The sequence below is a fragment of the Diadema setosum genome, chromosome 5, assembly GCF_964275005.1.
Source record: "Diadema setosum chromosome 5, eeDiaSeto1, whole genome shotgun sequence".
Lineage (NCBI taxonomy): Eukaryota > Metazoa > Echinodermata > Echinoidea > Diadematoida > Diadematidae > Diadema > Diadema setosum.
The window spans coordinates 5557278-5571430 of NC_092689.1; the positions used below are offsets into that span (position 1 = coordinate 5557278).

The 14153-nt window shown below is 39.9% G+C and overlaps 1 protein-coding gene across 1 annotated transcript; it reads right to left on the reverse strand.

Annotated features, from left to right (window-relative positions):
- Positions 1-3067: 3067 nt before the first annotated feature.
- LOC140228450 (coagulation factor XIII A chain-like) lies at positions 3068-13187 on the reverse strand. The gene is made up of 9 exons (XM_072308666.1): positions 12828-13187; positions 10382-10532; positions 9138-10031; positions 8362-8434; positions 7529-7725; positions 5868-6092; positions 5011-5165; positions 4337-4530; positions 3068-3212 (listed from the first exon to the last, which is right to left on the reverse strand). The coding sequence occupies exons 1-9, from the start codon at positions 13185-13187 to the stop codon at positions 3068-3070; spliced, it is 2394 nt and encodes a 797-aa protein (XP_072164767.1).
- Between the last annotated feature and the right edge of the window lie 966 nt (positions 13188-14153).

The following is a 14153-nucleotide window of genomic DNA, read 5'->3' on the forward strand; positions in this document are numbered from 1 at the left end:
CCGATTGGCATCGAAAACCACATGGTATTGTCCACACTGTCCGAAGTACCTAGCAGAGAAAAGGTTGAAGAATAACTACGCCGTAGTTAAAATGTATTCATGTGGCGTCATGTAACTTGGCTGTGTTAAAGCAGGGATCCCCGACAACATCATCCACCAAAAAAAAAAAAAAAAAAAAAAAAAAATCGTTCAGAGACGAGAGTCATAAAATGCGTAAAATGGTTACCTTGGTTCAAAACAACCTTTGCATCTATGCTCCCCATTTGTTAGACTGTGTCCTGCCCAAATCATGCAAAAATACATTAGAGCTCTGAAAACTGTGAAGAAGGCAACTTTGGCCCGAAATAAGAAATTCGTTATCTTGTTCAAAAAGTCACAGGTTTGTTAATTTACCTACCTCCTATCCAAATTTGAAATTATATGAACTTGTCAAAATTAGATTTGTTTCAAGATTTTCAAAAAGCATATTATTTTGATGTGTTTAGTTGACCTATGACTTTTAATTGCTCAGTGTCCAGCAATCTTGATTGTATCCAAATCGGGTATAGGCGATAATATTTTATTATTCTCAAATCTTTATTCATCTGGCGATCTGTTTTCCTCGAGCTTCTGTGATATACAATTTTTGACATAAAAGCTAGATTGATTTAAGTAGTGCGCCATGTTGTAATGTACTCTTTCCCAGCAACTGCATAAGTAATAATTATATGTCCTTTGATAGGGCTTGAAAACACACACCGTTACACTACAATTTTATTCATAGCCTCAATCAGGCTTTCGTGGAGCGTCACAATATAATGTTCACCAAAAGTTTGACCGTCACAAACATCGACACATCTGAAATGGGGTTACTATCCGATATTCTAATCAGTATTTGGGTGAGTGTTGTAAACAATTATTATGTCATATATCTTTTCTTTTGTTTCCGTCATTGTTTGGTTTTTAAGGGAAATACGTGCAAACAAAGAAGCAGACAAACAGACAATTATTGTTAATTTTAGAATAGTTTGTTATCATGGCATCACCTTTTCACCAATTCTGCGCTTATAATTACGTTGTAGAGAAAACATTCATATATGTATCTCTTGCAATTGTTCTAGTTTGTCTGATTTGGCACATTGTGTCCCGTTGTATAATTGTCTTCTTTTATCTATTCCCTTAACTTAATTAAAGGAGATGTGTCGTTCAGAAGCCTAAATGGAACATCGGGTCACTTGCTTCACTTACAGAAGTTGATCTCTGGTATATTAAAATCCACGATATCTTTATTGCTATGTACTTTTCGGATTTTACTCGTGTGTAAATTGTGGGTTTAAATTCGAGATAAATCAAAGTTTAATTCTGTCATTACTCTCGGAACTACAGAATTACTGCCTTCGGTTTGCACCCCAGACATGTAATAACATGGCGAATGAAACTTCAGCACTTCTGTTCCAACCAACTCCTGCGTCTCAGCACTTCTTTTCTTGTCGGGGTGGGGGTAGACTGCACGCTTATGAATCTATGATGTACACACACATTTGTGATTTAGGGAGACGTTTATTACTTTCATGTCATGAAATTACTAAGGCACACGTAAATCAGAACAAAATATTAATTGGCAATACAACCAAAAACAATGTACTATTTAGATTCATGCAGAAAAACATTCATGGGATAAAATAAGAGAGAAGAAGATGAAATGAAAAGAAAGAGAGAAAGATAGCGAAGAAAGAGCAGATCCATAGAATAATCGGTATATAGGTAGAGAAAAGGAGAGGGAGAGAGAGAGAGGGGGACAGAAAGGAGTAAAACAAAATTCTGTCCAGTTACTCAACCTTTCATGTATAGATTGTAATAGAACAGATTCATTTTCAGCTGGCACTCTTGGATTGTATCTTCTTCCAGCTGTGTGGGTCCACTTTCTTGTCTGTTAGTTATCATCATGTAGAATCATGATCCAGCCACTTTTATCTTCATAATTTTACACCTGGATAAGCCTTCTATATGTCACAAAACTCTTCATCCTTTCACATGCATGTTTGTTCTGTAATAATATGGCTTTATGTTTTTATCACTGTGTGTGTGTCGAGTGTGTATAATTCTATTACACCAACTTCTTTTACAAGGCCAGCAGATTTTCAATTCGTACTTGTAATATCAATTGATACATTTCATAGTATCGACATTAACAAGCATTACACACATAATCTGCACAATATCTTAATTTTTTGTTCGAGGCAAAATAACCCAACTAAGAATAGATTTCTAAACTGCGACATGAAAAAAAAAATAATGTAACAATGAATTGGAAAACGTTCTCAATTACAGTATAAAAGTGACGTAAAAATCTAATAAAAACATTCAGTATTCATGGCTCTCGTTTTTCATAGAGGGGCTTTAAAATTTGTACATTAATGATAATCGTGTTCAGATTAAGATTACAATCACATGCTAGTCACAATAATTCAATGTTTGCTTCAGTTCTTTTTTACAGAAGAATCTAGCTATGCTTATTTATTATATACTTTACAGAAAACAAACAAACAAGCGAACAAACAAACAAGCAAACAAACAAACAAACAAACATATTGACTTCAGGTTGTTTCTTGTTCTTTGTATCACAATAAAGGACCCACATGAATTATAAGCCACATTCATAATTATCAAGGAATTACGGTTTTTATGTTTGACATATATGTTCATACACGCTGCGCTGGACAAATTCCATAAATATCACGAGGTTTCCATAAAGCAAAAGCAGTTTCCAAAACGTTACCCCAGTCATCCAATTTTCCGGACATATATTGTGCAACTGTGGCGCGTTGCATTGTAGGATTGAAGCTTCGAGTTTCCCTTCGCGTTCCGTTCACACGCATCTCAGGACAATATTCCTCGCAGGAGGGATAGATTTTTCAACCGCGATGCGGATGATGATGATGATAATGATTATTTTTCTAAATTTTGAGTGCATTGATTTTACTCCAGAAGCAACGAGTTCAAGCTCTATCCCGAATTCCTCCACATGATACAATGTTACAGTCGTCTTGTATTGGCTGTCCCACTGTCTTCAGCGTGTGACTGTGTGCTAGAGGGACCTGACTTGGATGAGAACGGACCCGGAGACATCCTTGAGCTGACTGCAATGGAAGCCTACCAGGATGTACTTCAAGCCCGTGTTCCTGGCCGTGAAAGAAATGTTCCGGGAGATTGAACCTTGGGCAGGGATGTCTCTTTCGGTACCAAGAGCAAGAGAAAGTAAAGAGAAATGAGCAATTTCAAATTGAATTCATGTAATCATGCTTAGATGTTCATAGATATGACACAGAGTGAACATACTGAAACTCGTAATGAATTACACATGATAAGGAGTTGCAAAGTAAGTAAGACAATCTAGTAAGTGAACAAACCTAAAGGATAGGACTTGAAGGAACATAACTAGTCTGTGAGTGTGTGTGTGTGTATGTGGGGGAGAAACAAATGAAATTAAGTGTCAATGTAATTAGAGACAATTAGAAAAATGGCGGAGGGTAACTATACTTAAAAGTTTGTAGGCCTATAGGTAGATAATCAGATAGAATGGTAGATAGATAGATATATAAATAGATAGATAGATAGATAGGTAAAATGTATGTAGATAGGTATTATAGATAGATAAATAGATGAATACATAAACATATGAATATAAAGATGGATAAACAGACAGAGAGTATGAAGATAGATAGGTATAGACAGAAGATAGAGACGTTAAAGAGAGGAGATAGAGAACGAGTTAAAGATAAAACGATAGTATGATAAAAGTTAATTCACATCATTCATGTTATTTGAAGCGAACTAAAGAGGGCAGTCTTCTGCCAAGATATTTTTGTCGACTGTTTGCCATCCTCTTTCCACGTATCAAGCCAGTTTTTGTGGTAGACTGTGATTTCATACACGATTGATTTCAAATGTTCACTTGTTGCTAACACAATTGACATTCTGTCACATTGTCTTTTCTCAGAAACATTTATATGCCCAGGCGCTTACACGCAACTTGTCATGCGTTTTACACCAGCATTTACGTAATAGGCTAGACCAGCTCGTAGTAACGAATGAGCAGAAAAATGTCATTTTACCAACAGGCATTGTACCAACAGGCATTTGGGTTTGTTAATCTACGGAGATAAGCATCTGTATGATAATTTTTCATATGATCCTTATCTAAATGATATGGATAGTTTGATCTAGATGTTATTAGTTCGTACTATACCTAACAACATTGTGCATTTAATTCATTTGTTAGTTAATTTGTTTGTTTTTACTAAATTGGAGTAGGGAGAGGCTAACTATGGGAGGATCCATGCTCAAATTTACTCACTCTTGTTTCACCGAGAACGGCTTGACGAGGTTTGACCCCTCGACCTCAAAACTGCAGTTCGTCAGCACTTTCTCCAGCGGGTTGGTGAACTCGACTGTCAGTATGACCTCTGACCCGGTCACCTCTGAGTTGACCTCCAGGCTAGGAACCTGGAGTCTGATGTCCTCACGCTTTGATATGGTTTTGTCCGTTTCCTGGTGTAAGTGTGGAGAAAAGAAAAAAGAAGGTTGATTTGATATATTTAATGCCAGAAAAAAAATTAAGTTTTGTAGTTAGCACTCTTCTGCGAAATTCAAATTAGCTTTTGACAGTAAGGACATTCTTTACACAGTTAATGAGGTATACTGTCATGATATCTGACTTAAATGATATACATGACTTCAAAATCGATATTATTTTGTATAATTCGTAAAAACCCATTAAAGACTGAATCATAATTATGACAACTATTGCAACTATTAACTCTCTAATAATAACAACACAATTTCTTGTGAATGTCACAAACTTTTGCTACTTGCATGACGTTTTCAAGGGATCATTTGAAAGCATCATGAAATTGATAAATATTGGATAAAGAAGGATACACACGCACACACACACACGAATTTATATATATATATATATATATATATATATATACACGTATAATAGACCAAGTGATGGATTTCACTTGCCTTGATGGTCAATAGCACGAAGACGGTGAGAAGACCTTGTTCTCCGATCTTGTCCACGTACTCGTCGACGAGCACAGGTAGTACGTGATCTTGGAGGTCACGTGCTTCCAGCCTTATTACCATCTTTTGTTTCTTGATCTCCTGCCCAATGATTCCTGGAACACATTCCATAAAAAGACCAAGCACATTAGCATATATGCATGCAATATGCATTGGATGAATCCTACATCCTATAGACTTTGCATTTTTGAAGCATTGAAAGTCAACGATCAGGGCCTCGTTTCATAAAACTTGTTATCAATAACAGGTTACAATAGTTGTTATAAGTTAATGAAATCATTGCATCTGATTGGCTGAGAGCAAATCTGTCATAGCAATGTGGCAGTTGTTACTGATAACAAGTTTTATGAAACGGGACCCTAATGCACACTTTTTGAGAGATATTGGGATTTTTTTTTTTAGTCAAAAGAGTAAGAAAATAAATATTAAAGGAATAAGAATGGCTATATCGCAGTATCTGTCACCTTCTGTTCCGCACGTGCGACAACATTGTGTACAGTCTTTTAAATACCTCCATTTTTTTTTGCACATAATGTATAAAAATGTTTGTATAAGTAATGCCTCATTTTGTAATGACTACAGACATGAACATTCCTTGGTACCTGTGTATATATCATATATCATTTAAAACGTATGTATTTGTTTTTTGTAAATTCTGTTGAACGAGGTGAAAATAAAATTGAATTGATACTTGGTCTATGGATGTAGACCGAGCCGGTGTGTGTGTGTGTGTGTGTGGGGGGGGGGGGGAGGTAGTGTTGGAGGGAGTATCGACGCCCTTGGACTCTATGTCTTACCAGTGTAGAGGGTGCTCTGTAGACTAACTATCAGAGTGGCTGTCCTTGTCTCATCTGAGAGATTTGAAATCCGCGCTTTCAGCTCAAAGGAGTCTCCTATATAGGCGTCATTCAAGTCGTTGAGATATATTGCCACGTCGTGATCCGGGCATTCCACGTTGTAGAACCCTCGTCGCATACCTTTAGCTAGCACCATCTCAACTGTTGCCTTCTCCTCGCCTGACCCTGAAACGAAAGAAGGACATAGTCAGCTATAGAATAATGAAGGGTGGATTAATTCCTATACGCCCACTGCGAAGCGAAACACTTGGATAATTATTGTTCTATATACAGCTTTGGAGAAATCTGCTTTTGTGACGTCAGGTTTTAAATCAACCATTTAAGATCGATGGTGCCGTTTAGCGCACAAACTCACTTGTGCCAATAAAGTTGTATTATAACATCTCAGTCAGGTCTGTCAAGTTTGAGGGATGCTTGTGGTTGAAACGAAGTGACGATCCAATCTTTAAAATTCAATATCTGGAATATGAAGAACTCGTCTTTGGTAATTTGGATCCCAACGTGTGATGACACAATAGTACTGCCCTGTTGATACGTTATAAAGTGTACTTAGGCCTACCAGAGGTAAAAGAACTGTTAACTTTTATTCGTGATCCTTATTGTAGTTATCACTGACTACATGTGCTCCAGACGAATGGGAATGCAAGTTTTCATGAACTGCATTCAACTGTTTAATCTTGTGTTGATTTACTGATCAAATCATTCTAAGCATTACTTGCAAACGTAATGACTTTGATTATTCAACCACCACATTATCTCCAAACAAGATATTCACAAAATCACCAGACTTCTATTCGCAATTTTTTTTTTTGTCATCTATATCATCATTTTGGGCGTGGCACTCAAGCAAATCATGGGTCTGATTCCGTAACAAAACGCGGACAACATTTAATTTATTTACATTTACACATGTACCAAGAACCAGTTGAGGAACGGCAAGAACACCGCCACCTACGATGGACGAAGCGTGGCAATCCAACATTGGCCACTTGAACAAGAAGAAGTCACCAAGTGCTTAAAAACAAAAGCTAGATTCGCCGATAGGTTTTTGCTCAAGTTAATATTGTGAGAATGTAAATCCCATATTGGATGTTATGGGTATCATGCAAAATACTTAGTCTATAGATTGATGAATTTGGATGATATTGGCAAATTGATCTTCGAGTGATCTGAGTATTACAAGCGTCGCTTAGCAGTAGATCATTTGCTCTTTTCCATCGTTATATATAATGAAATTGTATATAACGGTGATAAGTTTTTATTTTATCACCGTCGGAAAGTATGCATTGTTTCTATTCCTTCGTCTATTTCAAGTTGTATTGATTAAACCTTCGAGAATTGTATTTCGTACAAAATTGTTAACAATATGATTTATTGAATGCCATGTTTCTGTATTAACCTTTTGTTGCAAGGAAATAAAGCACAAGTGAATTGAAAAAGTCTTTAATTAACGTTGCCCCGAACGAGCCCCAATAATCATAACGATACCCCGAACGATCAAAACCTTGTCACATATTTTACGCACGTAAATACATGCCACAAAACATTAAAAAGTGCCTGCGTTGCTCAATGTGTGTACAAAAAAAAAAAGAGAGTCAAACCTGCAGAGTATTTATAATCCATCGTTACATCTTGTAACTCATCAGATCCAACGGCCTTGGTGCACAACAACTTCCCTACGGCGTTCTTCTCGACGTCGACCAGTTCGTAGCCGGCTGATTCGGGATTATTCCGGTGATGTTTATCTGGCTTGACCATCCACGTCACACGGTCGGCATTTAGCTCTGCAAACATGAACCTGATCATTGCAATGACAAAGAAAACATTATGAAAGGTCAAAAGGTCATTACATCAATAATGGAGGCTTATCAGTGAGTTAACTAGTGCGATGAATAGTCTGTCGCAGCCCGAGGCACCTAGCTTCTGGTGGCGGCATGCATGGATAGCTCATAGAAATTCAAAATATCATCATTTAAAAGAGACATGGACGAGGAAGAAGGAAGAGAAAATCTTCGCTACCTCTCAGTGGTCGCCATGTACAAGTGTGATGAGATGAGTTCTTTCACTCCTGCAAAGCATTATACATTTCGCTACGTGAAACATCTAATCATGCTGTCGACGTTAAAATGAATTTGTGAAAAGCGTAAGCAGCACAACCTGATTTTACAGAAGAGATAACAAGACAAAGCAAAAAGAAAAGTTGAATAAAAGTTTATCTGCTGTAAACAAAGAGTTTATTTACAGGAAAAGATAGATGAGAATATAAATGAAGTCACGGAATTTTACAGAATAGAAAAAAAGACAAAGCAAAAAGAAAAGTGCCACAAACGTTCATCTAGAGCGAAACAAAGAGTTCATGGGGAGGAAAAGAGGAAAAGAAAGATGAAAATATCAAAGAAGAATCAAAGAATCAAATGATAACAAAAACCCATACCTTGTTTCATGGCCTTGGTTGACAGATCCCCGTTTGATTGCTGCTACTGGAGCCGGACCGCACTGATATATGCCTGGTGTGGAAAGGATCAAAAAATTGAGGGATACCACCCTCAAACCTCACTTGTTAAGTCAACATTTACTTGGTACAGTCTTTCGCACCGCCACATGGATACCATGTAAAATAGACTTTGTATGGCACTGAACACCGCTGAAAGAGTTAAACTTGAAAACTAAAAGTCTTAACACCTTATTATAATTCGTTCCATGAGCGTCCTCTATTTGTGTTGTGTTGTGCATTCTACATTCTCTATGGTCATCTGAAATAATAGCATGTCCTCGTTTGCCATTTAATCTGCTTATAAAAAAAAAGAACCCTTGTGGAGAAGGATATTACATTTAGCCTCAGGAAGGCGTGTAACGAAAGCTAAATGCTTAAAGAGTAAATAGGTACATTCAAAGGATCTCAACATTGATGATAACTTAATTGTTACCCTCTCCATAAACGAACAACTACGTAATTGAACAGCTGGGTTTTCTTAGAATCAGAGTTCTTGTTTTGTTTTTGGGGAGGGGTGGGAGTCAATCAATGATTTCACGTCAATACGGTTTTTAAGAGAACTAGATTTCCCATTCATGTTCACGAATGGTGGAAGAACAAATCATTAAGACATTAAAAGCAACATCTAAAAGCTCCAAAATTACACGAGTTTGATTGACGTAGCAAAGCTGATTTTTTTTTTTCTGTATGCATAAATGCAAAGGGTGAAAACAGACCTTCGCTGGTATCCTGAGGAGTCACGTCTACGGCCTGCCACCCATCGAATCCGGGGTCCAGGTCGGGGCGAGTCATCCACGCCTCGTTCCACACGTGGTAGAGCCACACCGAATCCCCTCCCCGAATGTCCACCCCGTTGTCGTCCACGAATTTATCGATCACCATGGAGTCGTCGGAGTCGTGGGCGGAGGAATAATTCGTGATGCAGCGCGCGGGAATCCCCATACATCGAAACACGGTGGTGAATAGTCCCGCGAAGACCCAGCACTGGCCGAACTTGACCGGTTGCTTCGTTCTCCGGTACTCCTCAAGAATCTTGACGCTTCCCTGCCACTGCGTCGGCGCCATCCCGCCGGCGTACTTGCTGTCCCAGCTGCCAGCGAGGACGCCGCCGGGTAGGCGACCCGCTGCATTTAGCACAGCCGGCAGGATTCGCGCCACCTTCACGGGATTCCCTCGATCATCGACCCGCACGTAGTCGTGAAGAAGTCCGAATACTGTGTCGACCACGGCCTTGTCCAAATGTCCAAAATTCCACTTCTGAGAAAGCGGGCATCGGTAGTTCCCCTTCCAAATCACCCCTTGGTCCTCCAGCACATACTCCTGTCTCTCCTCCTCGTTCTCCATGTACACAGGATCCCTTCTGCACCACGGATTGAAGAGGAGGTAGATGGGCTCCGATTCTTTAAACTCTCTCTGGAGTCCAGTGCGGTTGTTCTTGACTACGACAGTCAGACTGTATGGTCCTATGATCGAAGTCACTGCTGTGCAGACGATGACTCGAACACTGCCGTCATCTGACGATTCCAGCGCGATGGACCAGTCGTTGGATTGATCACTGTCGTGGATCGGTAGAAGAATAAGAGTCCCGTTTGACTGTCGAGGATGTTTTGCTGAGATTTCAAAACGAGAATGATTAAGAATTTTTGTGCATTTTTTAAAATAATATAATGACAAAGATGATAAACGACCATACACCAGACAACAAACACGTTTTGATTGTCGTTATAAACACTTTACTCATGAACCAACCTATATGACTGTGTTCAACTAAAGGGCGATGTCATGTGAGCCGGAATCATGTCTATTCTATTTAACAAATCAACTTACACAGATGTATAAACAAACTAATGACAAACAAACACACGCACATTTAATTACACACAACGAGCTGCTCATTATTTGTTTGGACCTATGGTTATTAAACGGAATCCATTTTATTCACTTCAACAACTACACTCACACATGGCGGCAAATCGCAAATACAGCGTTTCCCGTTCTGGAACGTATTTCCTGCTCGTCCGTACTGTAAGTTTGAAATCCTGCGCTCTTCTGATCACCAGGTTCTGGTTCTCGTAGCTTTCCGTGTGATGCTCAGGCTGGTTAGTGTCCAGCTGTTCATGAATAAGTATGAACCAATGAAATCTGCTATTGAATTGTTTCACTTTGCGTCTTTAATCGTTTTAAACATTGAACTTTTAAAATGAACATTTCGATCAAAAGAGAATTTTCAATCAAAGTTAAAGGGACACAAAACCAGGATTCAATTGGACACTGTTGCATAAGCACCCAAGCTTTTGCATCTGCCATGTTCCGAAAGTCGGAATAAAGCCAATTCGTATGAGTACGTGGAAAATATTCGAAATAATGTGAATCTCAGCTCCAGTGGCGGATCCGGGGGGGGGGGGGGCCACCGGGCGCGCGCCCTCTCTTTATTTTTTTTTTTTCTTGTTAAAAACGAAAAAAAAAATAAAGAGAAAGAATAGGGGGCGTCCGCTCCCCTTAAATTTTGTAAAGGGGCCTCCCCTTTACGGAATTCCTGGATCCGCCCCTAAGTTCGCCTCTTACTTCGGTCGTTGTTCCTAATTGGTTCCGCCTAACTCCTTCACAAAGTTTTCTTGCCAGTTACTCATGGAAACACGTTATCTACTTTGATTGACAGAAGTCCCCGCCTGCAGATCACGAGCTTTACATCGAAGATGAAAATGGCGGTATAATCGCCATGCCGTTCAACAACGCCCTCTTTCGGATGCCGGGTCCGTGTACCTTTAAGCCGAGTCCGCCTTCGATATGATATCACTGATTCTTATTCATGCGCACTACTGCCCAAGAATCGCATCTGTTCTTCAGTGCCTCCGAAGTTAACACCTTTATTTCGAGAAGACAGTAATTTAAAATACTTACCACAACACTCTTCCCTATGCTGGTTCTCTCCTAAAATTCCTGCTTATTATTTGTAACTGTTTAGCCGTTGACAGTTGTTTTTTTTTATGTTGGATCATAAACGTATTCACTTTGGTAGCAATTCGTTTGAGCATTTGTCATTCATTCAAAGTTAAGCTCATGAAAGATGCATAGATGTGGTTTGCAGTTAAAATTTACATGAATCAGTTTTTCCTTCTTCATCATGTCTTTAAAACATACCTAGTTTCCTAGAAAAGAAAGACAGAGACGGGAAAGAGTAAAGAAGCATCCCTATGAGTTCGTGTCAAACTGTTTGAGCGCGCATCAAACATTATAATATCCGTTCTCATTTACCAGTTATTCGATCGTAACTCAGTGGAATCTAATTCATGGGTGGCGATTTACTTCGATGTTCGATGTCATACTGCACGTGCCCTTGACTTGGATGAGAGCAAGTTAATGTTATGTGCAGCTCTTTCATTTCGCCTGCCATTTGGAAAATCATGTATGTGTATGTAAGCGTAAGCCGGTTGTCATAGATACAGAACGGCCAGAAGACACAATTGCTATTGATTGCGAAAATCCTTTGTGCTGCCTTATCCTCAAGTCTGTCCTTCACTGTGTTTATCAGATCCATCTCCTGATGAGCCACGTCTTTTGTGTCAATGTCATAGCGTAAGGGAATTTTCGATTCGGCAACAGAAATTGGAAAATTCGTCCGAATGGGAAAGAAATGGGGGAGAGTAGGGGATGGGGCTGGCGGGAAGGATAAAAGCATTATGTACATGTGAAAGTAATCTGAGTACGGGCTGAATTGAAGAATATGTAATTACTATGTCTGACCTCGCATCATGGAGTAAGCATACCAGCTCAAGGTTTGATATAGCGGGCATTTGGAAAAGCGGAGAAGGGTCCAAGCTTTCGTGTAGGAGGATCTAAGGTGTCACATGCTTGCAGCCTTGGGTTAGGCGTTATTATCTACGATGTGCCGTTCCGCCCAATAATAAGAATGGGCACCTCACATTGCTGGGGGTACCACTAGTAGCAACACAAAGCCCTCTTTGAAAATCAGTGTTAACATAAAGTTCTGACAAGAAAAAAAATATAATGACAATATCTCGAATGTATCTAATTTATGTACATATATCTGGAGAAGCTCCAAAGTGACTCTCCACTACAGATTGCTTAGCTCCTCACTTGTACTTATAGGGGACGAACGAACATGTCAATCTACATCCGATGTTGTGGATATGATGTAATTAAATTGTGCAAGCTAGGCAGCAAATGGCTGATTTCATATCGCAACGCACACGGTATGTACACCATGGGGTCTATGAATAAATCATTAACTTGTGGCATGTGCGGTACACACGCTGTTGCCATAGATCCTTAAAGCGCCTGTCCAACACTTTCAAGCCCGATTATACGTTCACTTGTAGAAACTGTGCCTAGAAAATCTAGCTTCGAATGATTCTTGAGAGGGAATGACATTGGATCATACTCACGTGAAAATCTACTCCGTGTATCTGCAATGGTTGAAGTTTGGAGTGGTATGTCTTTGACAAGTGTGCGTGCAGCATCTTTGTTGGGATCACGGGGGAAGCCCCCATTTCTTCCCCGACCACGGAACGAGCGTCCATATCATCGTCGAGCACCGTCTCGAGATCGTCGTCGCTGTAAGGATCGCTGGCGGGCAGGTTGCTGAAGTACTTGTCGGTCCATTCGTGACTCGGTCTCAGGCCGGCCTCGTCGGTGACGGTCACAGTAATGGAGACAGGGGCGACGGGATTAGTCGTCCTACTCTCATTGCTACCGACACTTCGTCGGCTGGACGCAGACCCATGTGAACTGCTTCCAGATCCCATTCTTTAGCTGGCGAGGTCACCACCGTCCAAGAGAAGACTATCTCCACCCCTTACCACCAACAGGTTATTGAGTTCAGTCCAGCCGAGAAGAAAACTTCCGTTCATACACGAATCGTAGTACAAGCTCACAACAGCTTGCCAATCAATCACGGCAATCATGTGAAGAAAAAAAAAGTCACGACGCAAATTTGACTTTGCCGAGACTTACCTTAACTTGCTTTCACATGTCGTTGGAGAATTTCTATTTTCTATTTCATTTTATCATTGCTGGTGTGACAAGCACGTACAACCTACTGAAGATGAGGTATAAGAAGCATGACCTGAAACAGTCCGCTCTCGGTAATATCGGCTTGAGTGATCGTCTGTCCCTTTCTACTTATATCTGTAGTGATTAAATCAGATCGCTAAATGCCTGATGTCGGATTGTATCTACATCGATTTCTGTGCAGACCTGAAATCATCGTGTTTCTCCACGTGTATTCCGCTTGCTGTCCAATATGTTTGCGCAGACGCAAACGATTCCTCGCGACGTAGGATAATACAGCACTGCAGCATTCGTTCAGTTTCACACCGCGCATGTGCCTGACGCACGTCGTGAATGCCACGGTACTTAATATTATACTCTGCACCTTTTACACATTCGATGACTGGAAACGATCCAAAAACTTCATGCCAAAATTTAGCCTGCGACACCAGGTTTCTCCAGTGTGCCTCCTTCCACGAGAAAAAGTTTCAACTGCCCGACAAAAAACGTAAACGACTCAGCATTGGAAGACCTTTACACATGTTGCTTGGTTTCGCTTTCTCCCAACACCTCTCTTCCTCACCGATTAGATTTTTCATTCTACCGTGCTAGATAATATGCATCGTTATTGCAATATTATAATCTCCTTGATACGGGTTAAATTGTTTAGCTTTCATTCAAGTTTATTGTCCTCCACAGTCCTCGGTGATGGATGCTGGCTC